The 24,954-nt window shown below is 59.7% G+C and overlaps 1 protein-coding gene across 2 annotated transcripts; it reads right to left on the reverse strand.

The window, feature by feature from the left end:
- Window positions 1-83: 83 nt before the first annotated feature.
- Window positions 84-20,638, reverse strand: STXBP1 (syntaxin binding protein 1). Of its 2 annotated transcripts, none has more exons than XM_058853567.1 (19): window positions 20,522-20,634; window positions 11,827-11,876; window positions 10,749-10,830; window positions 10,055-10,131; window positions 9,733-9,811; window positions 9,522-9,625; window positions 8,700-8,848; window positions 8,318-8,402; window positions 8,041-8,171; window positions 7,607-7,714; window positions 7,435-7,495; window positions 6,911-6,976; window positions 6,697-6,777; window positions 6,457-6,595; window positions 6,164-6,273; window positions 5,955-6,056; window positions 5,001-5,086; window positions 4,008-4,162; window positions 84-1,766 (listed from the first exon to the last, which is right to left on the reverse strand). In XM_058853567.1, exons 1-19 carry the CDS (start codon window positions 20,556-20,558, stop codon window positions 1,684-1,686), a joined length of 1,785 nt encoding a protein of 594 aa, XP_058709550.1. In that variant the 5' UTR covers window positions 20,559-20,634; the 3' UTR covers window positions 84-1,683. The 2 variants fall into 2 exon arrangements, with proteins under 2 accessions (XP_058709550.1, XP_058709551.1); XM_058853568.1 differs by lacking the exon at window positions 84-1,766 and adding an exon at window positions 3,010-3,254 and having other exon boundaries at window positions 20,522-20,638.
- Window positions 20,639-24,954: the final 4,316 nt, after the last annotated feature.

Genomic DNA, 24,954 nt, shown 5'->3' on the forward strand with positions numbered 1-24,954 from the left:
CTCCCCTGGGGTTGGATGGAATATTTTCCCATGCCTTTTCCCTGTTTTCCTGGCCCTGAGGGAGCAGCACAGCACAGCCCCAGTTGCACTAGGGATGGAGATCGCTTTTATTTAGTCACTCGAGTGCTTTAGTACAGAAGAACAGATATACAGAGATGATACATGTTTGTGCTTCAACACTTTCAAACATTTAGATTCCAGTAATTTCAAGGTAAACAAGTTCCAAGACAGACTAGATTATTTTTTTTTTTAAAGTTTTCCTTTTTGATAAATTATTTTTTATATAAATAACTGTAACAGAAAAAATAATAATAATAATAATGTCCAACATACAAGATCCTGAAGCATTTGCATTGCTAAACCAAGGAGGAACAGAAACGGGCTGGGAGACCGAGGGGGAACCAACAAATATCAGTGCAATGATACAGCCTTTGCCCTAAAAATATATATTTAACTTTATGGGCAAGGAGCAGACGGGAAGGGAAGGGAAAAGGGAGGGGGCTAACCACCAACAAGGCAAGAAAGAGCAATTTTAGGGAAGGAAAAAGGGGGCCACAGCCTTCAGGGGGAAGAGAACAAAACCATAGACCCCAAAATATTGCAGTGCATCTAATGGCAAGGGAGAGGGGGCAATCCAGGGGTGTCAAATAAAAACCCAACTAAAATGGGAGGTTTGGGGAAATCACTATACACCAAGCTCGTAAGAACGTCACAAGACACAGTCATTAATATACACAGAGTCCAGAGGGTTTGGGGGGGCCTGGAGGGTTTGGGGGGCCCCAGAGGGTTTTTGGGGAGGGCCCAGAGGGTTTTTTTGGGGGGGCCTCAGGGTGACGGCACGCTCAGAAACGCTTCACCACGGGACGACACGAGCGGAGCTGGGCACGGGCACCGAGCTTCCGTGGGGATGGATGGAGAGAGGTATCCATGGAGAGATAGCACAGATAGATATATATATATATATATAAAATAGCTTGTTATTTTATATATATATATATATTTATTTTTTTGGAAGGAATTCCCAGAGAGGGAGGTGGGGCTGCAAGCGGACGGGCCCCAGCTCCCAGTTTTGACCAGTTTGGTCCCTTTTCACATGGGAATTACCACGGTGTGAAGCGTCCTGGCTGCACTCCCACACCACCCCCGCCCCAAATTCCCATCCAGACGTTGGCATGCACATCTGGCAGGAGCACCCACCACCCCAGAAGCCATGGGACAGGTGGTGGTGCCAGCCCGGCGCCCGCCTGAGCAGCGGTGTGGGGTGTCCGTCCATCTGTCCTCCCGTCCACACAAGACCCCAGTGAGGAGCATTCCCCAAAAAAATTGTGGTTTTCTGTCATTTTCCCCACCATATTCACTAGCAATGGGCAGATGGTTACTCAGCAATGAGCTCCTGGGCGCTTCCCACAGCTGCAGCTACAAATATATAGATATTTTTTTTTTCCTTTTTCTCTTAAACACAATGCATCCATTTTCTTAATATATATATATATATTATTTTTTTTTTTTTTGGCTGTTATCCCCTCCCTGTGGATAAAATGAGATGGGGGAGGTGCTGGGAGGGGAGAGGGGGGTCAACACAAGAACAAGAGAGAAGCTGGGCCCACTGGGTGCAGCGTGGCACCCGGGGCCGGGCGCCCGGCGGGGACGTGGGTCGGCATCGAGTGGTGACAGCGTTTCCTTTTAACTGCTGCTCTCTTCCTCTGTTTTATTGAGTTTCTTCAGCGTGTCCAGCAGTTTCTGTGGGGTGAGGATGTGCGTGGACCCTGTGGGAGGAGAGGAGAAGGGGTGCAAGGGGATCAGTGATGGCTCTGGGACCCCTCTGCTGTCCCCGCTGCCCCGGGTCCCCCTTACCTGGCGGCGCCGGCCCCGCGCCGCTGGAAATGCTTGCGAGGAAATGCGGTCTGTGGGGTCGGGGAGGGGGCTGTGGGGGCATGGAGAACGGGAAAAGGACGGAGGAGGAGGGATGGAGGTGAGGGATGGAGCTGGAGGGATGAGGCAGGGGCTGGGAGCGGGGCTGCGGCACTGGGGTCACAGCGGGACCCACGGGGTGCAGGAGGCACGGGTGGGGTGCAGGGTGGGAGATGCAGGGAACAGCTGATGTGGAGGGACCTTCCCCAGGCCCCCCAAGCTGCACGGAGCATCCTGGGGACAGAGAGGTGGCTGGAAGGGGTGGGAGAGGACAAGGACAAAAAAAGGGCTCTTGCCTTCTGCTGCCCCTCGCTCGGGGGTCCCCCAGCACGGTGCCAGAGGGGCTCCCACCATGCTGCCCACGCTGGCTCAGCCCCACAGCCACCCTGGCACTGCAGGGACCAGCCCAGGGTGCCACTCACTGGTGAAACCAGCAGCAGCTGAACCCCAGAGTGGGGACTGGGAGTCTGCAAGGTCGGGAGGCTCCTGCCTATCCAAGAGCAAACCTGAGCTGAGCGGGGTTCCAGCCCTCGGGCACCCCGGAGCTGGGGGGTCCCAGCAGTGCCCACCCTGCAGGGATGGACAGCAGAGTTTGGGGGTCTCCACTGCTGCCCCTCTCCCCCAGCCCCGCTCCAGCTGCTCCCGGGGCAGAACCCGGGAGCTCCATCCCCCTGCCCAGCCCTGGGAGCCTGCGTGGGGCAGGCAGGACCCTGACCCCTCCGGCCCTGGGAGCCTGCGTGGGGCAGGCAGGACCCTGACCCCTCCAGCCCTGGGAGCCTGTGTGGGGCAGGCAGGACCCTGACCCCTCCAGCCCTGGGAGCCTGCGTGGGGCAGGCAGGACCCTGACCCCTCCGGCCCTGGGAGCCTGTGTGGGGCAGGCAGGACCCTGACCCCTCCAGCCCTGGGAGCCTGCGTGGGGCAGGCAGGACCCTGATCCCTCCGGCCCTGGGAGCCTGCGTGGGGCAGGCAGGACCCTGACCCCTCCAGCCCTGGCGAGGGGGAGCCCATGGCAGGAAGGAGCCGGCCAGGGGACATGGCTGAGGGATGATGGAGCGACGCCGGATGCTTTTCCACCTGCTCGGAGGAACCGCAAGCATTTTCTAATGGGAGAACCCGACAAACCCCAAAACAACGATTAAAAAAAAAAGGAGGAACGGAAGAATCAAAGAAAACCCTTCAGGGAGGAAGAGTTTCTTTTTCATTAGTAAGCTGCCTTTACTTGGTTTCTTTGGCTCACTCCATTGCTGGAGCCTGATCCTCAAATGATACCCTAGTGGAGTCCCTGAAGTCGGGGTGCCTCAGGTCCATGAGAAATTTGGTGGGAGTGAGAATGTGAGTAGAACCTGCAGGAGAACAGAGCGGGGCTGACGGCTGCGCCGAGGCTCCCCCACGCCACCACCACCACCACCACCAGCTGCTTTCAGGGGGGAGGAAGAGGAAGAGGAAGGAGGCTGGTGAAGGCTGGAGCTCCGGAGGCGCATGCAGGGATGCCAGAGAGAGGTGGGATGAGATGGGTGACAGGCAGGATGGAGCTGGGATGGGTGTCTGGGACACAGCAGGAGGTGATGGAGACTGGGAAGCAGAAGAGATGCTGGGGACAGGCTCCAGCAGGCATCAGATGGGATGGTAAAGGACGCCTGCCTGTGCCCTTGGTGTGTATCCAAGCTGTGCTTCCCAGAGGAATTTTAGGGACCCAACAGCTCCTTGCTAACACCTGGTAGAGTTTCCTCTGTGCCCAACTCAAGGAGCAGAGATGGGAGCTGACCCTGACAACAGAAAAAGCTGGTTCCTGTTTGCACCCCTTTATTTTGCGCTTTTCTTCCTGTAATGCCCCCAAAACCGAGGAGCAATCCAAGCTGCCAAACCTCCTCCCCTCTCACCCAGCCCTGCTCGGCCAAAACCTGCCAGGAGACACGAAAAAAATGAGAAATGAGGATGTCTGGAGTGACACAACACGGGGAAGGAGGGGGACACACGGGGGGTGACCACAGATGTCCGGAGAAAACCTTTCCGCAGAGTTCCAGCTGCCGGAATTGCGGGATGGAGCGTGGGATGAGCGGGCAGCGGCAGGGGCCAGCCCCGGGGCCAGCACTCACCTATCAACACCTCCCACTTGCCGCTGGCTTGTGTCACCTCGTAGGCGCAGCGCATCTCGTTCATGCTCACCCCGCCCAGGATGAAGATGATGAGGCGGGGGCCACTCCGGTACTCGCCGGGGGCCTTGTTCTTGTGCCAGTGGCCGTAGCGGGCACTGAGGGGAGGAAGAGGAGGGTGAAGGACGGGCACGAGGCGCCACATCTCAGTTAAATCACACAGACATCGCTGCTACAGCACAAGACCAGTGCTCCAGCCATGAGCGCTGCTCGCTGTTGCAGGGAGGGAAACTGAGGCACAGGATGCCTGGAGGGAAACTGAGGCATTAGGTGTCCAAAGGGAAAATGAGGAATGGGATTCCTAAAGGAAAACTGAGGCACGGGATGCCTGCAGGGAAACTGAGGCATCTGGTGTCCGAAGGGAAAATGAGGAATGGGATTCCTAAAGGGAAACTGAGGCAGGGGATTCCTACAGAGGAACAGAGGCACAGGATGCCTGGAGGGAAACTGAGGCACAGGATGCCATGGGCTAAAAAGCGGCACGGAGTGCATGAAGGAAAGGTGAGGCATAGGGTGCCTAAAAGGGAAACTGAGGCATCTTCCCTAAAGGGAAACGGAGGCACAGAATATCTGGAGGGAAACTGAGGAATGGAATGCCTGAAGGGAAATGAAGGCACAGGTTCCCTGAGACACAGGCTATCCATAGGGAAACTGAGGCACGGGACGCCTAAAGAAAAACTGAGCTAGAGTGCCTGAAGGGAAACTGAGGCACAGGATGCCCAAAGCAAACTGAGACAAGGGATTCCTAAAGGGCTCTCTGGAGGGAAACTGAGACCTGGGGTGCCTCAAGGAAATGGAGACATGAAGTGTCTGAGGGGAAACTGAGGCACGGGATGCCTGAGCAGCTCCCAGACCTGGATGCAGCCCCTGGGGCTGGTGTGGGGTGGCTGCTGGCGGTGATGCAGCTGAGGATGGACAGGGAGGAGGGGCACCCACCTGACGGCCGTGGTGCTGAAGGAGGCGGAGGAGCGGGTGGAGATGTACGGGTAGTGCTTGGTGTCCAGCTTGTCATCGATGGCATCCTGAGGACACACAGCCACGGGCCTGGGCTCAGTGAGGAGCCAGCCACAGCCCCTGCCCCCACAGCCCCCCAGGCTGGGCCCAGCATTCCTCTCCTGAGAAGCTCAGGAGCAGGAGCTGAGCTGGAGGTTTCAGCCCTGGGATCCCCCTCCAGCATGGGGGACCTGCTGCTGCTTCACCAGTGGTGAAGGGTCAGGGCCACCTGGGAGACCTTGCTGAGGTGCTGTGGCCCCTCTGTCCTGGGGGTGAGGCTGAGGGGTGTCCTGGGGGTTGTGACAGAGGAAAACATGAGCTCTGTGCTTTTGGGACCCAAAGTGAGCTGTGGTCTGAGGGCAGCGGCTGCACTGAACTGCCCAGGACTGTCCCAGTGCAGAGGACACAGACACAGCTGTACAGAGCTGTGCCTGTCCCCTGGCCCTCCTGGGACACGGGCAAGGCTGTGACAAGGCCACCCAGCCTTGGTGGCCGTGGTGGCACACACACAGCCAGGCAAGTTGTTACTGCATTTCTATTCCAGGGATGCTGGGCAAGCCTGGTTTGGGCTGTGAGGACTGAGGGGAGATCTCACTGCAGGCTGAAACTTCTTCATGAGGGAAAGAGAAGAGGCAGCTCTGATCTCTGCTCTGGGACAGGGACAGCAGGCAGGGAATGGCTGGAGCTGGGCCAGGCCAGGCTCAGGCTGCAGATCAGGGCAAGGTTCTTCCCCCAGAGGCTGCTGGCACTGCCCAGGCTCCCCAGGGCACACCCAGAGCACACACGCTCAGAGAGGTGTCCAGGCTTGGGCTGGCAGCATCCACCTCTCTGCAGGTCCCTTCCTGGGTGGCTCTGGAATTCCCTGCTCTGCCCCCCAGCCCTGTCCCCGTTGCCCACCTCCATGATGTCCTTGATCACGGGGGTCCACCGGGACAGCTGGTAGGTCTGCTCGCTGATGCGCTCCTTGCGCTCGGGCTTGCTCCGGCGGCGCAGCGTGGACTGTGCACAGAGCACAGGGACAGCCTGAGGCACAGCAGCACCAGGGCCACCCCCCGGGCCACCCCACGGGGACAGAGGGCTGGGGGCGGCAGGAGGAGCACACTCACGTCTGTGATGATGGGCACCCCGAGGTGGGCCATGTTGGTGATGATCTCGCTGTCCTCTGCCGGGATCTGAGCATGCTGGATCAGCTTGTTCAGGTTCTCCTCGGTGATTCCTGGCAATGCAAAGGGGGGAGGTGGTGTTCTCCTCAGGAATGTCTCACCGAGGGGACACAGCCCCTCTGCTGCCACCTCAGCACACTCAGCCTGCTCAGGGAGGCAGGGCTGGGTTTTCCCAGCTGGATGGTCCTGGCCAAACCCGGATCTGCCAGCCTGCACCCCAGCCCAGGCATCCTCACCGTTCTTCAGGAAGATGTAGAGCAAGATGATGCGGATCTTGTCATAGGTGCTGACATTGCCATCCAGCAGGATGGGGACAATGGCCCTCATGGGGTCCTTGATCTTCTCGCCTTCAGCATCGGTGCCCATGGCCAGGTCCTGCAGGGAACACATGCTCATCACCACTCCATCCTGGGAGGGTGGAGCTGCAGCCCCCGACGTTCCTGTGGCAATGTGGGGCTGGGGGGGTTGTTTGGTACCTGCTCAACTCGGCAGAGCTTGTCCACAGTGCCCTGGTAGTGCTTCATGCAGTCCTCAGCCAGGTGCAGGTGGGTGGAGTACTGGGGACACAAGAGTGGTCACCTCTGCAGTGCTGGCAGTCCCTGTGCCACCAGCCATGGCCAGGGCACAGCTGCCACCTCCTGTTCCCCAGCTGGGCTCAGTCACTGAGCACACAATGTCCCCTCCCCATACCTTGCTGAGCTCCTTCTGGTACTGTGGCATCTTCTTCAGCATCTGGGACAGGTCCCTCATGGTGGTCTGTGAGAGAAGGGGACATGGTCACTCACCCTCAGCCACAAGCTGAGAGGGGATGACCCCACCAAGGACTTCTGTCCCCACGTGAGTCCCCCATGGGGGTTTGGTGACACCTGATGTGTCACTGCCAGGTCTCCTCCCCAGAAGCTGAGAGGCAGGAGGGGTCTGCAGCTCTGCAAACTGGGGTGCAGTGGGGAGAAACCCCCTGAGGATCTCCCTCTGGGAGCCTCGTGTGCCTGGCTGGGGCTCACATGGTCCTTTCAGCTCCTGGCCGCTGCTACATCCCACTTCCCCAAAGCACCCCGTTTTCCAGCCCCAGGTGTAGGGCTGGCACCCCACAACCATCTCCCCCCACCAGGAACCCGCCACCCTTCCTCCTTGGCAAAGTGTCCCCAGGAGACCCCACCACGTGCCAGCCCACGGCCGAGCCCGTCCCCAGCTCGGTGGGTGCATCAGGTCACCTTGTCACCCGTGTTCATCCTCTTGCTGGAAGAAAACTCCTTCAGGGACCGGGTCACCTCCCTGGAGAGAGCAGGAGGGCAGAGCTGTGAGCGGGGAGGGGACCCTCACAGCGGGGTGGGTGGCAATGCCAGTGTCCCACCCAGGCAGCAAGCCAGCCCCAGGGCCACTCACTGGGACACCTCAGCGATGTGTTTGTGGCGCAGGGTCACCCACAGGTCGTCGTCCTCGTCCAGGAGAACCTCCTTGATCCGGGCCTCACCGATGCCACTCGTCTCGTACCTGGGATGAGGGGAGGGATGTCACAGGGGCGATGGGGGCACACGCAGTCCCCTCACACCTGGGTTTAGGGATGTGGGGGGACATGGGGGCTCTTCTTGGCTGTGCCAGTAGCAAAGTGATTTCGGCTGGGATTGACCTCTCCCCTTCTTGTACCCCTTCAACTCCTAAATGCTGGGGAGGGGCCAAGGGCTGAAGGCTGGAAAAGCCCTTTTTGGCCCAGTGTCTCCCAAGGGAGGAGCAGTGATGGATGGAGGGATGCTGAGCTCCCACCTCCTGCTCTAGGACTGGGAGTGCCAGGGGGGTGGGGATGGCAGAGCTGCACTCACTTGTAGACGTCGTTCTCGATGGGCAGCAGGTCGTAGCTCATGGCCTGGAAGGTCAGCTCGTGCAGCACCGGGGACGCGGGGTCAAAGCCACGGTCCAGGATCAGGAGCTGGGAGCGAGCCTTGTCCGGACCCTGCGGACACAGCAGAGCCATCAGCTCCGGGCTGGGGGCTCCCTCAGCCCCACAGGAGCTCAGGGGGCTGTTTTGGGGCCCCCACTCAGGGTCTGTGGCTGCCACAGGCACTTCAGGAGTGAAGCATCATCCTCAGCAGCGCTCACCTCGCCCATGGTGGGGTCATCAGCCTTGTAGGCGTCCAGCTTGTCCTGGATGAGCTGTGCCAGCATGGCATTGTCCTTGTAATCCCTGGGGGAGGCAGGGGGACAGGTCAGCCCCACAGGGTACAGGATGGGGAGGAGATGTTGGCTTCCCTGTGCAACATCTTTGGCTCATGGGAGAGCAGGGACCTGAGTGAGTTTTGCTGCTCATTCCCATCTCTCCTAAACCAGCTCCACTTTGCCTTGGTGCCACTTAAGATTCCAGCATCCCAACCCCCTCAGCTCCCCAGATCACCGAGCCTGAGGCTGTTTACACTGAGCACAGTCCATGGCTCCAGCCCAGCTCTGGACACAGCAGCCCCATCCCTGCCCAGGCTGGCCTTACCCACGGTACCGCACGGCCGGGTACTCCTTCAGCGTGGCACAGAGCGTGGCAATCTGCTCTGCCAGGCGCTCCAGGATCGGGTTCTTCATCTGGGCCTTGTGTGGGCTGTAAAAGCTTTGGAAGGAGTCGGCTGAATCCAGAGAATAAACCTGGGGGTGCGGAGGGAGGGAGGTCAGAGGGGATGGCTGCAGGAGAGCAGCTCTACCCCAGCTGGGTCTGGGTCAGATTCATCCCCTGATGGACCCAGCCCAGCCTGGGACCAAGCAGCTGGAGCTCAGCGATGCTCAGGGCATCCCTCAGAACTTCCAGCTCTCAGCTCCAGCTCCAAGCTTGGATCCCTATCCACGTGTCCCTCCCAGCTGAGCAGAGGCAGAAGACCCCTGCCCCAAGCAGGGGAACAGAGATCTGGGGACAAGCAGGAACACAGTCCCCCAGCAGCTGTGCCCCAGCAAAAACCACGTGAAGATGCCAAGAGCTCACTCCCTAGGAATGCTGAGGATTGAAGGGTTAACGGCACCAAGCAGGTCTGGCACTGTCCACCCCCTGGTCCCTTTGTCCCCAGCAGGGGCATATGGCCCAGGGCCAGCTCCCTGGTGTCCTTGGCTGCTGGCAAAGCTGGCCAGCACAGCTGTGGGCACGGGGCCAAGGCACAGCACCCGCTAAATCCCCCGTGGGATCAGCCTGGGACGTAATCTAAGGAGACAGGGGGGCAGAGCAAGGAGCCAGCTGGGGGTGCAAGGCTGTTACACAAACCCTGACGGGCTGGACAGGGACCTGGAGCATCCCAGGGCTATCCCACGCCCTGTCCCAGCCCAGGCTCACCTGGGACTCGGAAGGGAGGAAGGCAATGTTGATCTCCGTCAGGGTTTTGATGACCTTGGCGGCGCGGGATTTCACCAGCTCGTTGAAGAGGGCATCGGGACAGGCTGCAAGGGGAGGAGGAGGAGGAGGGAGCTCAGCACCTCTCCATCCCTCATCCCTCCCCACCTGCTGGCACCATTTCAGTGCCTGTCCCTCCCCTCCAAGGACTCACAGTCAGTGAAGAAGACGTGGGCAGCTCTGTACTTGGAGGTGGGGGGATCCTTGAAGTCGTTGATGAGGGAATGGATGGACTGGAAGAGAGAGGGAGCAGCTGGGCTGGGCAGGACGGCACCGTGGGCCTCCCTCCTGGCTCACAGCAAGTTCTGCACCTCCATCCCATCACCCTGCTGGCACCACTGGAGCCAGGATGCTTCCCGTGGGCACAGCTGCCCATCCCAGCACCTCAGCCTGGCCAGAGGTGTCCGTGTGTCCCTGTGTCCCTGTGTCCTTGTGTCCCTGTGTCCCTGTGTCCCTGTGTCCCTCACTGCACTCACCTTCTCGGAAGGAGTGATGAGATACACGGCCTCCAGGCTGGGCAGCGGCTCCCGGCGCTTGTTGATGTCTTCCACAACTTGGGGAGGAAAACAGGGATCATGGCAGGACACTCTGCCACACAGGGCTGCTGGACACCTCGTGGTGGTTGGGTACCCCATGGCAGCCCCTCCACTCATCCCTGCCCACCCAGGAGCTGGGGCAGCCCTGCCCAGCCCATCCCAGCCCCCTGCTCCTGCTGGAGCTGTGTCCCAGGTCCCAGGAGCCACGGATCTGTCTGTGCTGCTGTTCCCTTGGTTTCTCCTCACATCACCTGAGGATGAAGCTCTGGCTGTAGCCAAACCCCACTGTCCCCAACACCTCCCAGCATCCAGCCTGGCATTTCCTTCTCCTTTCCAAGTGTTGCAGGGAGCTATTTAATTATTATCCTGATAAAAACCAGCAGCTGGTCCCCTCCAGGACACGAGGTGTTCTGGCTGCTCCAGCCCCAGCAGGCAAGGAGGGACCTGTGGAGCACCAGCCTGGCACCAGGAGCGATGGGAGGTGGGATGGCTCCATCCCAAGTGGGATAGGGCTGTGTGGGGGCTGTGCCAACCACCCTGGGCCAGCCTGGAGATGCCTTTGAAGCTGTCCTGGTGCAGAGGGAGATTTGGCCCTTCCCACAGGGCGTGTGGGAGGCAGGGAGGGGATACTCACTGGTTATGCCCTCTGTCATGATGTCGGTCATCTTGCAGCAGGACGAGAGCATGCGCATGCTCAGCTGGTCCACCACCAGCACCTGGGGACAGGTGAGCATCCTGTGAGTAACCTGTGAGTACCCTGTGAGCATCCTGTGAGCACCCTGTGAGCACCCTGTGAGTACCCTGTGAGTAACCTGTGAGTGCCCTGTGAGCACCCTGTGAGTAACCTGTGAGCACCCTGTGAGCACCCTGTGAGTAACCTGTGAGCACCCGGTGAGCATCCTGTGAGTACCCTGTGAGCACCCTGTGAGCACTCTGTGAGCACCCTGTGAGCACCCTGTGAGTACCCTGTGAGCACTCTGTGAGTACCCTGTGAGTAACCTGTGAGCACTCTGTGAGCATCCTGTGAGTAACCTGTGAGTACCCTGTGAGCATCCTGTGAGCATCCTGTGAGCACCCTGTGAGCACCCTGTGAGCACCCTGTGAGCACTCTGTGAGCATCCTGTGAGTACCCTGTGAGCACCCTGTGAGCATCCTGTGAGCACCCTGTGAGTAACCTGTGAGTACCCTGTGAGCATCCTGTGAGCACCCTGTGAGCACCCTGTGAGCACCCTGTGAGCATCCTGTGAGCACCCTGTGAGTAACCTGTGAGTACCCTGTGAGTACCCTGTGAGCACCCTGTAAGCACCCTGTGAGCATCCTGTGAGCATCCTGTGAGCATCCTGTGAGCACCCTGTGAACACCCTGTGAGCATCCTGTGAGCACCCTGTGAGCACCCTGTGAGCACCCTGTGAGCACCCTGTGAGTACCCTGTGAGTATCCTGTGAGCACCCTGTGAGCACCCTGTGAGCACTCTGTGAGCACCCTGTGAGTACCCTGTGAGCACCCTGTGAGTAACCTGTGAGCACCCTGTGAGCACCCTGTGAGCACCCTGTGAGTACCCTGTGAGTACCCTGTGAGCATCCTGTGAGTACCCTGTGAGCATCCTGTGAGCACCCTGTGAGCTGGGGGCACGGCAGGACCCTCCCCACCCTGCCCACACCTTCCCCCCTTCCTTCCCCACCTCCTGGCCCCTCCCTGGGTTTGGTGCTCACCTTCCATTCCCCCTTCTTCTTCACTTTCCGGATCACATCGTGCATAATCTCTGGAAGAAAAGGGGATATGGGCAATGGTGAGACCTCAGTTTCCCTCCTACAGCACCCCAGGGTCTGCTGGCAGCAGCAGGGGCTGCACTGGGGGCACCAAACCCCCACCCATGTGCAGGGTGACGCTGAGCCCCGCTCACCCTGTGCCTCAGCAGGATGGAGGAGGGGATGGGGGTGGTTTTGGGGTGCCTAGGGAGGGGTGATCACACCCCAGCCCTGTTTTCTCTCTCTCAGACAGACCCCAGGCTGATGGGGAGCATGTGCTGCTTGGGGGGTCCCTCTGGGGAGCCTGGGGGCCGCCCCATGAGGTTCAGCCCTAATCCAAAGTGCTGGGAAAACAACAGCAGCTTAAGAGCTCCTTTTAGAAACAAGAATCAAGCGGCCTGAGCCTGCTCCTTGTAATCCCTCACAATCCCATTTCACCTCCTGTGGCTGCTGGGCTTATGCAACCAGGCAGGACAGCAGCACCCCTGGGAGCACCCCAAATTCCCCTGCTCCTGCCCCAGAACAGCTCCCTGGGAGAGGCAGGTCAGGGACATGAGGAGGTGGCAGTGGGACGACCTTTGGGGTTGGGTTGCAGGAAGAGGGGTTCAAGCCCTGCCCTCCTGCCAGTGCTGCCCAAACCTCTGTTCTGGGGGAACAAGGTGCCCCCCAAACCCTGCAGGTCCCCTTTCACCCCGGTGTGTGAGCCACTGTCCCCCACAGAGCTGAGCCTGGGGAAAGGAGCCTGTGCCATGTCCTCACACAGCATTTTCCCCTGGATTTCATCCCTGCAGGAGCTCCCAGGGAAAGGGAGCTCCTGCATCACCCCACAGACCCCAGCATCACCCCACAGACCCCCAGCATCACCCCACAGACCCCCAGCATCACCCCACAGCTCCAGCATCACCCCACAGACCCCCAGCATCACCCCACATACCCCAGCATCACCCTACAGACCCCAGCATCACCCCACAGACCCCAGCATCATCCCATCCCAGTAAAACACAGGGGTCCATGGTGGTACACCATGGAAGTGGTCAACAAAAAGCAAGGAAGGAAGGAAGGAAGGAAGGAAGAGAAGAAGGATGAGAAGGAAGAGAAGAAGGAAGAGAAGGAAGAGAAGAAGGAAGAGCATCCTGTGGCCCAGGGGATGGTGCTCCCACAGGAAAAGTGGGCCCAAGGGCACAAGATCCCAAAAAGAGCTCCCAAATTGCTGCCTCAGCCCCTCCCCGAGGCTGTCCTTGCTGCAGCAGCAGCTGCAGGGGACAGTGTGGCTTTGTGGGGACACCGTGTCCCTCCTGCACAGGGCTGGATGGAGGATGCTTGGCAGGGGGAGCATTTTCCTGGCTGCAAAAAGCGCTGTCACATCCCCAGCCCGACCCTGGAACCAAGATGGGCCTCTCAGAGCAGGAACTGGGCACCTCAAAGGGTAACTTCTCTGGGCTTTGTAGGTTTAGGGTGCCAATCCCTAAATCCCTGATCCCCAGACACAGTCATTCCCTACATCCACGTCCTCTCCATGGGTCAGATCAGACTCCAAATTCTGTCTTTTCCACAGGCTGCCAGAGCCAGCTCAGAGCCCAGGCAGGGTCAGGAAAGAGGCAGATCCACAGAGCATCCTCCAAAGAGCTCCAGGGTCCTGCCAAAGGGCACAAACTCCAGCAGAAGCTGGAGATTGGTGTCACATTTAGGGAGATGTGGCCTCTTGGGTGTCCCTGCAGCAGCCATGAAACCCCAGCACAGGGAAGAGTGCTCTGGACTCCCAGGGGAAATGGGAGGTCCTGAGGTCCCAAGGTGCTCAAGTCATGCCCAGTCCCCTCCCAGAACAGCAGGCCAGATGTTGCTGTCCATGCCCTCAAACATCTGGCCAGACAGAGCTTTTGGGATCTAACATCAGTTGGTGATGCTCACAGCCAAGTTTTTCATCTTGGAGATAAAAACAGGTTTCCGGGGGAAAAAAAAAAAATCCATATGAGCAAATCATCCAGTGCCTCCAACACTTGGCTTGTCTGGACCTACCACGTCACATCTGCTTCCTTCAGGATGAAGGAATTTTATTGACAACTTCTCCCAAGGCCAGGGAATACAGACAGCTCTGGATCCTCCTCCAGCAGCAGAGCTTGGTGAGAGGGCAGCACATCTGTGCTGTGAATGGAGAACCTCTGGAGCAGGATGGACCCACTTTGGGGCTCCCCAAGAGATGGACCCACTTTGGGGTTCCCCAAAAGAAGGAACGTTTTTGGGGTTCCCTGAAGATGGATGCATTTTGGGATGCCCCAAGAGATGGATCCTGTTAACGATGCCCAAAGTGGTGGCCCCATTTTGGGGTTCCCCAAGAGATGGACCCATTTAGGGGTTCCTAAGCCCGTTATCCTGCTTCAGAACAGCCCTGGAAGCTGATGAGCAGCCCTGACCTCCCCTGGGGGGAGTGGTAAAGCCTTGTCCACCCCATGCAGGGACACTCCAGCTGCGGGGCTGACCCCAGCCAGCAGCCATGGCCAAGCCCTTCCCTCCTGGAAATTCCTGCTGCTCAGAAATGCTCCTTCACTGCCACACCCCAGGACCTCACCGGTGGCCTGGTGTGGCACAGCAAGCTGGAGCTGCTTTATGGATGGGCAGGAATTGACCCCAACCACGAGCTGTGTCTCAGGATCCCAAATCCCCGCGCAGCTCCGGAGAGCTGGATCATGGAAATGCACGGCGAGGTTTGCTGGAGTCCCACTTCTCCTAAAAAAGCTGTCAGGCTGCATCTCCCAGACAGACACGTTTGGCTTTGGGTTGGCCTGGCAACTGCATTTGTGCTGGTTCATTAACTAATTGCTCAAGCCAGTGTGAATGTTGCACTGATCCAAGCACGGCTGGACGGAGTGGAGCACGTCCCCACCTCCAAACAGCCCCAGCCGGGGCTCTGCAGCTGCCATCCCCAAATCCAGCAGGCAGCAGGGACCAGAGGGTGGCAGGAATGGCCCTCCACGGCCACCAGCACCACCCAGCACCTGGACATCACTCAGAGGTGACAAAGCCTGGCTGATGTCCCTCAGCACGGCTAAGAACCATCCACGATCTGAGTCTGGACATTGCTGTGCCCATAACCCAAACAAGTCTCAAACACCTCCCCTTCAGCAGGTCCTGAACACCCGTTTTTCCCAGTGGGTTATGCCCACCTGGAAGCCCTCAGCCTTCCTGGAGGCCACATTCCTCACCCAGGAATCCAGGGATTAGTCCCAGTAACCTGTCTTTAACTCCTCCTTTTCCTGCCTCTCATGAAGGATGTCCTTATTTATCCCTGCTGGGCAAAACCTTGGGAAAGCTGCACAGGATGGAGACCTGGAGCTCTTGAACTCTGCAGAAGTTGAGTAACACAGCCAGAAGTGAAAAAGGGAAATGAAATGTATGATCACATGAACCCATGAACCCCCTGGAGAAACAGAGGAAAATTCCCGAGGTTTTCAGTGCAGGATCAGGCACAGGGTGATGGTTGGGCTGTCCTGTGCAGGGACAGGAGCTGAACCTTGGTGATCTTTGTGGGTCCCTTCCAGCTCAGGACATTCTGTGGTAACTCCAAACAATTTCCACAAGGATTTGGGAGTTGAGCAGAGTTTCCCTCTTCGGGTACAACCAATGACCCCCAGCCCTTCAGGCACCAGCCTTCACCAACATTTGTCCTCCAGATGTTTCCACCCCCAGCAGATGCTGGCCCTGCCTGTGCTGCTGGTGGTGTGGCCAATGCTGGTGGTGCCTCAGTGCCAAGAGGAGCCCAGAGCTGCCCTGCAGCAGGACAGAACTCACACGGTGTCACAGTGTCCCCAAGGAGAGGTGACCCTCACATTCCTACGTGTGGCCACGACTTTCTGAGCCGGTTCTTCTCTGCCTTGAACCAAAACCGAGGAAAACACCAACAAATTGTGGTTCTTTGGTGGGAATCCGGGCTGGGCTGGTCTCCTGTGCCCTCAGGGACACCAGGGCAGGCTGGAGGGCAGCTGGCACATGGCTGAGAGGTCCTTGCTGCTCCCTGATCCACGGCCAAACCACCTGATGGGCTCCACAAAAGACGCTCTAGCACAGGTGTGTGTGCATTCCTGTGTTCCACGGGCACATTCCCAGGTTCTCTCCCATCCTGGGGGATGTGGGAGCCCACAAATGAAAGCACCTTCAGCCCTGCTCTATTTTTGCACTCTCCAGAGCCAAGCTCCTTCCCCGCACCGTGAGTTGGAGGGAGCAGCATCTGCTCCTCAGCGTGCGACCAAAAGCCTTGTGATGGTGATGATTCTCCTTCCAAAGGTGTTGATTTTGTGGGAAGAAGGAAGGAATCTCTCCTGGGACATTTTCTCCAAGAGATGCAGAGGAATCAGACACAGACCTTACTCTTTTTTTTTCTCTTTTTAAGAAGGAAAAAGTCTAAATCCTCTCATTTAGTGGCTTTTTTAACCTTCTTGCACGTGCTGACACTGGTGAGTGGATGCCAAACTGAGGTTTGTCACTCTTGGTCACCTTCCATGGTCACATATGGGCAGGAGTTTCTCAGCCCCTGGTGCAGACTGTGGTCTGGAGATTGAAATTGTTCTGCAGCACCTGAGATGGTGAATGCTGAATTTTTACAATTATTTTTTTTTCCAGCTTTTCCAACTTCAAGCCGGCTCCGTGAGGAGGTGAGACACAGCCTGGGGACAGAGCTGCAGCCCCAGCAGAGGCTTTGCCCATTCCTGTACCCACACACCAGGCTGGTGGCACCACAGGGACACCTGGAAAGCAGGAATTGGGAGGATGGACTGCCCAGGGAACCACTGGATTCAGGGTGTGCTCCCACCCATGGTGGAGACTTCCTGCTCCTCACCCATCCACTTCTGCAGGCTGAAGTCACAGCTGTGCCCTGCACAGGCAAGAGGATGCCATGGGTACCCTCCAATGGTCCCTGTGCCCTTCACTGCCTCCTCTTCCTCTCGGCCTGCACAGCCCTTGCCAGGCCTGGGCAGCACTCCAGCCTCATCCCCCGGGCACTGAGACGGGCTCAGAACATCCTCCACGAGCAGCATCTGACCCTCCAAGGCTCCCCGTGCCCTCAGCAGCTGCAAGGTGCCCCAAACAGCCGGGCTGAGCCAGGTGCCAGCAGGTGCCCAGGCTGTGCCCCAGGCTGGCAGCAGCCCCAGCCCTGCCCTTGCCTCCTCCCTGTCCCTGCAGGTGCAGCACAACCCGAGCCCGAGTCCCTGAGTCATCCCCGGGCAGGGCTGGACACTGGAGAGGCCCAGCTGGGGACATGGAGTGCCACTGGGCAGTGCCAGACCTTGTCCAGGCAGGATTTGGGCTCCTGGGCACGGCCCTGGCAGGAAGCAGCGGGCACAGCTCTGGGGGAGGCTGTGCAGGTGAGGCTGCTCCGTGGGAGGATCACCTGCTGGCCTGGGGGAAAGGTGTTCTCCTGCTGTCTCTGCAAGGTGCTTCCTTATCCCAGGGCCCCTCCGCTGCTCCCACCTGGCCAGGACACAACAGCAGCAGGAGGAGCCTTTGGTGAGGCTGAAGGGCTGCAGGGGGTTTTGGATCCAGCATGGAATCACATCCCTATGCTCCAGCTCCGTGTCCTGCGCCAGCCCAGCGCTGCACAGGTGTCACCCCTGCAGCAGGGCCTGTCTCTCCTCGCTGCTGACAGTTCAGGGAAGTAAAACCAGCCTCCTCCTCCTCCTCCTCCTCCTCCCCACTGCAGGCTGCTGCAGGAGAGCCAGCGCTGGGCTGGGCAGGGAAAGCTCGGGGAAGGTGAGCCTGAGAAGATCCAAGGGGCACGAGAGGATAGGAGCAATGTCCATGCAGTGGAGGAAGGGTCAGGTGAAGATTTGGGGATGATGCCTGTGCAGTTTGGGGTCAGGTGAAGATTTGGGGATGATGTCTGTGCAGTTTGGGGTCAGGTGAAGATTTGGGGATGATGTCTGTGCAGTTTGGGATCAGGTGAAGATTTGGGGATGATGTCTGTGCAGTTTGGGGTCAGGTGAAGATTTGGGGATGATGTCTGTGCAGTTTGGGGTCAGGTGAAGATTTGGGGATGATGTCTGTGCAGTTTGGGATCAGGTGAAGATTTGGGTGTCCTCAGAGCTGCCACTCTCAGGTGAGATTTTCCCAACCAGCACCAGGGCAGAGGGGCCAGTTCTCCCTGGGAGGGGACACAGACACAGCAGGAGCACCTGGACCTCAGACATCACCTCTGGGGACAAGCACACACTCAGCCCCAACCCTGTCCAGACAGCAGCACGTCCAGGAGGATGCAGTCACTGTCGCTGGACACCTCAGGAAGGCACAGGGACACCCCCAGCACACACCCCACAGCTCTGGGGGGTGACAATCTGCTTCTGCCCTTCTCCTCCTGCAGCCCTGGCCCACCTCTTCCCCTGCCCATCGCCTCCCACCTCTTCAGAGGCCTTCAAACCCTGTCTTGTTATGGCACCAGCTGGTCAGAGGAATAATCCGGGTCTGGAGGGAAGCCAGGGCAGAATGCAGCTCGGGAGGGGGGGCTGGCGGAGCGAGCCATGGCAACGCGGCAGCATCCTCCCCATCCTCCCCATCCTCCCTTCCCTTCCTCCTGCAGGAGCCCACGGGAGATGTCCTGCCTCGGGGTCAGCCCCAGCTCGGCCCTCTCGCTCCTCAGGAGCAAAATCTCCTGCAGGAAAACCTCCGTGGAGCGCCAGGCTGGCGCAGCCCAGGGCATCTGGTGCCAGGGACAGCGGGTTTGGGGACCCTGCTCCCAGCTCTGGGGAGAGCAGCTCTGCCTGGAACAGCCCCCCAGGACAGGCACTGATGCAGCGAGCCGGGAGCTCCCCGGGGCAGCCCCAGGAGCGCCCCGGTCCCCAGGGAAGGAGGGCTGGAGCCCGGGGAGCTCCCCCAGGTGCCAGCCCTCGCTCCTCTGCAGCATTCTGCCTGCACAAACCCTGCTCCCCCCTCGCAGCCACCCACGCTTCCCCGCCAGCCCGGCTCCACATTATCATTTTCAGTCTGGAATGATGTTTTTCAGGGAAAGAACGGAGCGGTTTGTCACTAAACCCTGAAGGGGAGGATTAAGTCAGATTTCCCTGCTGCTGCCTTGAACCTCTCTCTGCGTGTCTGTGTGTGTGTCTGTGCTCTGTGCCAGCCCATTCCGGCGCAGAGACAATGAATGAAGATAAGGGACACGCAGTGGCGCTGGTCGCTGTCCCCTCCCCGGCGAGGGCACCGCATGTGGCCCTGCCAGGGGCTGCATGGGCGGCGGGTGCGACCCCCCCTTCCCACACCCAACCCCTGTCCCCACTCAAATAAACCCCAAATAAACCCCAAATAAACCCCAAATTAACCCCAGCAAAGCCCCAGAGCCATCCCCCCCCTGCCCAGCGCGGATCCTGCAGCACAGGAACACCGGGACATTTCCCCGTCCATTTTGGGCTCTGTCCCCGATGCAGCAGCCGGGGCTGGGCGGGGGGATGGCGCAGGTGACACCGGGAAGGTGGCAGGGCCACGGATCCACGGGGATCCCCCCCGTTCTCCCCCCTCCCCATCACCACCCACCCGATCACACCACCAGCCCCGGCCGCGCCATCCGCAGCGGGCGCGGGAGGGCGGGGGGACGGCCACGGCCACGGATGGCACCACAAAAACACCCCCAAAATCATCCAAAAACCAAAAAAAACACCAAGATCCGGCCGCGGCCGGCCACGGTGCCACGGAAATAAACCCTGCGAGAGGCGGGGAGGAGGAGGAGGAGGAGGAGGAAGGCTCATGGCTGCGGGGGGAAGTTCCCACCGGTTCCTGCCCTTTCGTTTTCTTCATTTTTTTTTTTTTTTCCTCCCTAATGCGGAGGTTTTTTTTCGCCTTAATTTCGCCCCTGGGAAAGGAGCGCCCCTCCTTCCTGGTCCAGCCTGGGGTGTTTTTGGAGAACAAACCTCCCCCCGCACTTTCCCCCCCGGGAAAATATCGCCTTGCAACAGCCGGGAAGGAGGAAGCGGAGCCGGGGACGATCGTGCCGTGCCCCCGCCCGCGGCTCCCGGGAATATTCCCGGCCGGGAATAGCGCGGGGGAGCGGGACCCCCGCACCCAGGGATGCCCAGGAAAAAGCGGGGGACACCCACAGGGGCACCCCCGGATTGGGGGAGTAAAGGCACATCCGGGAAAATAATAATATTAATAATAGGAATGGTGGTAATAATGGAATAAACGGCGGCGTTTGAGCGGGATTTGCTGCAGACAAAGCGGGAGGGCCCGGCCCGGCGCTGCGCCGGGGGAGGGTTTGGGGGTCTGCACCCCTCTGTGACCCCCCCCCGGGGCTCAGCCTCCCGTGGGGGGAGGCCCCTGTGGGAGATTGGGCCCATGGGGGTCCAAGTGGGGATAAAACCGAGGGGATCTCGAGCGTCTCTGGCTTCCTTGTCCCCCCCCCGCATTTCCACCGTGGCCCCGTCACCGATCTCCCCCCGCCAGCACTGCAGAGAAACCCCCAACACCCGCAAAAATCCAACAAATACACCCCGGAAAGGCGACAGCACCCCCGACCCCCCCCCAGTCCCCACGGGGGTGTCCCGTGTCCCCCCCCCCGCCCCCCGAGGCTCCGTATTGCGCATCCGCAGCATCCCCCCCACCCCCGGCCGGGGCAGCTCCGATCCCCCCGCCCCCGCCGCTGCCCCCCAGCCCCAAAGCCCGCGGGGGGCGCGGATCTTACTCTCTCCCACCACAGCCTTGAGTCCGATGGGGGCCATGGCTCGGTGCCGGGGGGGCCCGCGGCGGCCGGGGGGGGTTTAGGGGGGGTTTAGGGGGGCACCCAGAGGCGCGCTCGGCCGGGCGAGGCTGCGGGTGGCGGCGCAGGGATGCGGAGGGCGGAGGGAACAGGGAGGAGAACGGGGGGGGGGGGGGGGGGTTCGGGGGGGCGCGGGGGGGGCGGGGCGCTCAGCTGACCGGGGGCGGGGCTCGGGGGCTGCGTCACCGGACACGCCCCGGACACGCCCAGGAAAGGCCACGCCCCCGCCGCAGAGAGACACGGATAGCGCCCCCTGGCAGGAGGGAGACGGTACTGCAGCGGTGGGGACACACGGACACGGGGACACGGGGACACACGGACACCCGGACACACGGACACACGGACATGGGGACACACGGACATGGGGACACAGGGACACACGGACATGGGGACACACGGACACGGGGACATGGGGACACACACGGACACACGGACATGGGGACATGGGGACACACACGGACACATGGACATGGGGACACGGGGACACGGGGACACACGGACACACGGACACACGGACACATGGACATGGGGACACGGGGACACACACGGACACACGGACACACGGACATGGGGACACGGGGACACACACGGACACATGGACATGGGGACATGGGGACACACGGACATGGGGACACACGGACACACGGACATGGGGACACGGGGACACGGGGACACACGGACACGGGTACACACGGACACACGGACATGGGGACACACGGACACACGGACATGGGGACACGGGGACACGGGGACACACGGACACACGGACACACGGACACGGGGACACACGGACACACGGACACACGGACACGCGGACACACGGACACACGGACACACGGACACGGACACACGGACATGGGGACACACGGACACACGGACATGGGGACACGGGGACACGGGGACACACGGACACACGGACACACGGACACACGGACACACGGACACACGGACACGGGTACACACGGACACACGGACATGGGGACACGGGGACACACGGACACACGGACACACGGACACACGGAGAAGGGGTCACGGGGGCACACGGACACATGGACATGGGGAGACACGGACACGGGGACGGGGACACAGGGACACGGGGACACACGGACACACGGACACGGACACGGACAGGGGAACACACGGACACGGACACACGGACACACGGACACACGGACACACGGACACACGGACACACGGAGAAGGGGTCACGGGGGCACACGGACACAGGGACACACGGACACGAACCCCGCACCCAGCACAGCTCCCGCGCCCATCACAGTCCCGCATCCAGCACATTCCCGCACCCATCACACCTCACCCCGCACCCAGCACACCCCTCCCCGCACCCAGCACACCTCACCCCGCACCCATCACACCTCACCCCGCACCCATCACTCCCCTCCCCGCACCCATCACTCCCCTCCCCGTACCCAGCACACCTCACCCCGCACCCATCACTCCCCTCCCCGCTCCCCAGGGCTCAGCTCTGCCACCAAAGCTCTGCCAAAGCAAAGCGCTGCCCCCCACGCCAGGGTGGGGCTGGAGCTGCCCCTCGCACCGCCGGGGCTGCAGTGGGGAGGGGTCCCTGGGGTGAATCAGGTTTATTTCCCAGTAAAATATCACACACACACGGGGGTCAGGCACCCCCGGCCACCCCACCACGCAGGGGTGGAAATCTGGGGTCAAAGGTGTGTGTTCACATGGCACCCGATGAACTTTCCCTCCAGGGCTGTGCCCAAGGGATTTATGTGTTCCTGTGCTTCCCCTGCTGAGCCTGGGCTGCGAGGGAAGGGGGGGAATGGGAAAGGAGGTGGGGAATGGTGAGGTGCCAGCACAGAGCCAGGGGCAGGCTGTGCCCGCAGGTGTGTGCATATGGAAATATTTACATGTGTGTGTATGGCCATAGAGAGCTTCACCCTGCCACCGGGTGCCTGGGGACACAGGACAGCAAAGGAGCGCCCAGAGGGACAGCAGAGTGACAAAAGCCTGTGCTCCACGCAGCTCCAGCAGCCCCAGGTGAGGCACTCCAACCCTTTCCTACCAAACCTGCTCTCCTTGATGCTTCCTTAAAAATAATCCGGGGTTGAGTTTGTCAGAGGCACCGGACTCGGTGCCAGGCGCAGGCTATAAATACCAGCAGGCTATTTAGGAGTGAGGTATTTATACTGCTCCTCCATCTCCCTGTCAATCTGCCCACGAGCCCGAGCATCGCTTGTCTGCAGGAAAAGCCCCAGCGCTTGTAGGGAGCTGCAGGAGAGCTGGACTCGGCTGGAGGGGCTCCCCAAGCTGTGTCCCCTTGCCCTTGGGGACAGTCCTGCGGTTCTCTTGCATCCATCACACCTGGCAGAAAACATAAATGAGGAAAGAGAGGCGCTTGTTTCATTGGAATAATTGGGAACGGAGCTGCCCCCACTCCACAGGCTGCCTGGGGAGGGTGTCAGGCTGGGGATGGAGGCTTTGGAGGGGAAAGTCGGGAGGGCAGGGATGGGAACAGCCTCCCTGGGGTGGGCAGAGAGGGCTGCTCGAGGGAATGCCGGTTTGGAGCGTGTTCCTGACAACACAGCCCAAATGTGGAGAAGCCACATCCTCACACCCCGGACACTGCTGGCCTCGGGGAGCCAGGGGCTGGTTCCCTCTCCAGGGCATTTGCTGGAGTGCAAAATGCCTCGGGACTGTGGGTGCTCCAGGCAGGGACTGTGGGCTGGTTTGGGACCCCCAGGAGCCTTTCCCTGCTCGGGGGGATGTGTGTGAGGAGCCAGGGCTGGACACCCCCAGCACAGCCAGACAGGGAAGGGAAGGGGAGCAGCTTTTCCTCAGCCCCCTCCCCACACAGGGCTGGGAAGGAGCATCAGAGAGGATGGGGAGAGGTGGTGGCTGCTCCTCTCACTCCATCCTGGGCTGTTTTGGTCCAAACCATGGAAATTGGGAAACTCTGGGGAGTAACAGGGAGCTGGGAGGCCAGAGAAGGGACTGGTCTTGGGGTCAGAGCTGGCTCAGGCTGGTTTTCCTGATAGACAAACTTAAGGATGTCTGTGGTACCAGGGGGAAGTTGATGTAGGAGATGCCTCCCCCAGCACTCTTGGGGCCACATCCTGATCCCTCCTTCCTGGTCCTCTCTTAAGGAGTCTAGGCCAGGAGGCCTCAATCTGGGCTTTTTCAACACCAAATTTTCAGTTTAAAACTGTGAAGGTGCTGGAAATGCGTTTAGCTGGCAGAAATGGGGACACCCCACAACCTTCTGGGGCTGAAGGGGGAAACACTGGCAGCTCCTGCTGACCGTCCTCCCTGGGGGCTCCCCCGGAACATTTGGGATTTTAGGACACTGTGGGAGGGTGTGAGAGTATCCAGCATCTGCTGGGGAACGCATCCATGCTCCGGGAATGTGGGATGGGGAGGGCACTTCCACCTCCCCCCGGGGGCAGGCAGAGGCAGCGCTGGCTGTCAAACGCCTGGGAGCGTGTCCCAGGGCCAGGTGCTTGTAGGGACAGCGGGGGCACAGTGTCACCCGGTGTTTGTGTCCCCACGGGCTGCCTGGGGCGCAGCTGCTCGGGGTTAATCATCTCCAAGAGCCCGAGGTTTGTGCTGGGGGCAGTGAGGAGGAGTTTGTCCCCGTTTCCAGCAGTTCAGCAGAGCTCAAACATGGAATTTTTTCCTTTCCCTGGTGCAGATGCCAGAGCTGTGACCCAGCACCAGTCTCTGCACCTGCCCAAGGTTTGGAAGTGGGGCCAAAAGCACTCTTCCCAATATCCCACAGCAAGGAGCAGAGCCAGGACCACATCCATGCTATGCCCATTCCCTGTGCTCATCCCAGGCTGTCCTGCCTGTGCCAGTGCCTGTCCCATATCCCATATCCCATATCCCATATCCCATATCCCATATCCCATATCCCATATCCCATATCCCATATCCCACATCCCATATCCCATATCCCATATCCCACATCCCATATCCCAGATCCCATATCCCATATCCCAGATCCCAGATCCCAGATCCCAGATCCCATATCCCATATCCCATATCCCAGATCCCATATCCCAGATCCCATATCCCATATCCCATATCCCACATCCCACATCCCACATCCCACATCCCACATCCCATATCCCAGATCCCACATCCCATATCCCACATCCCACATCCCATATCCCACATCCCACATCCCACATCCCATATCCCATACCCCATATCCCATATCCCATATCCCATATCCCATATCCCATATCCCATATCCCATACCCCATATCCCATATCCCATATCCCATATCCCATATCCCATACCCCATATCCCATATCCCATATCCCATATCCCATATCCCATACCCCATATCCCATATCCCATATCCCAGATCCCATATCCC

The sequence above is a fragment of the Poecile atricapillus genome, chromosome 20 (genome assembly GCF_030490865.1).
Source record: "Poecile atricapillus isolate bPoeAtr1 chromosome 20, bPoeAtr1.hap1, whole genome shotgun sequence".
Classification (NCBI taxonomy): Eukaryota; Metazoa; Chordata; class Aves; order Passeriformes; family Paridae; genus Poecile; species Poecile atricapillus.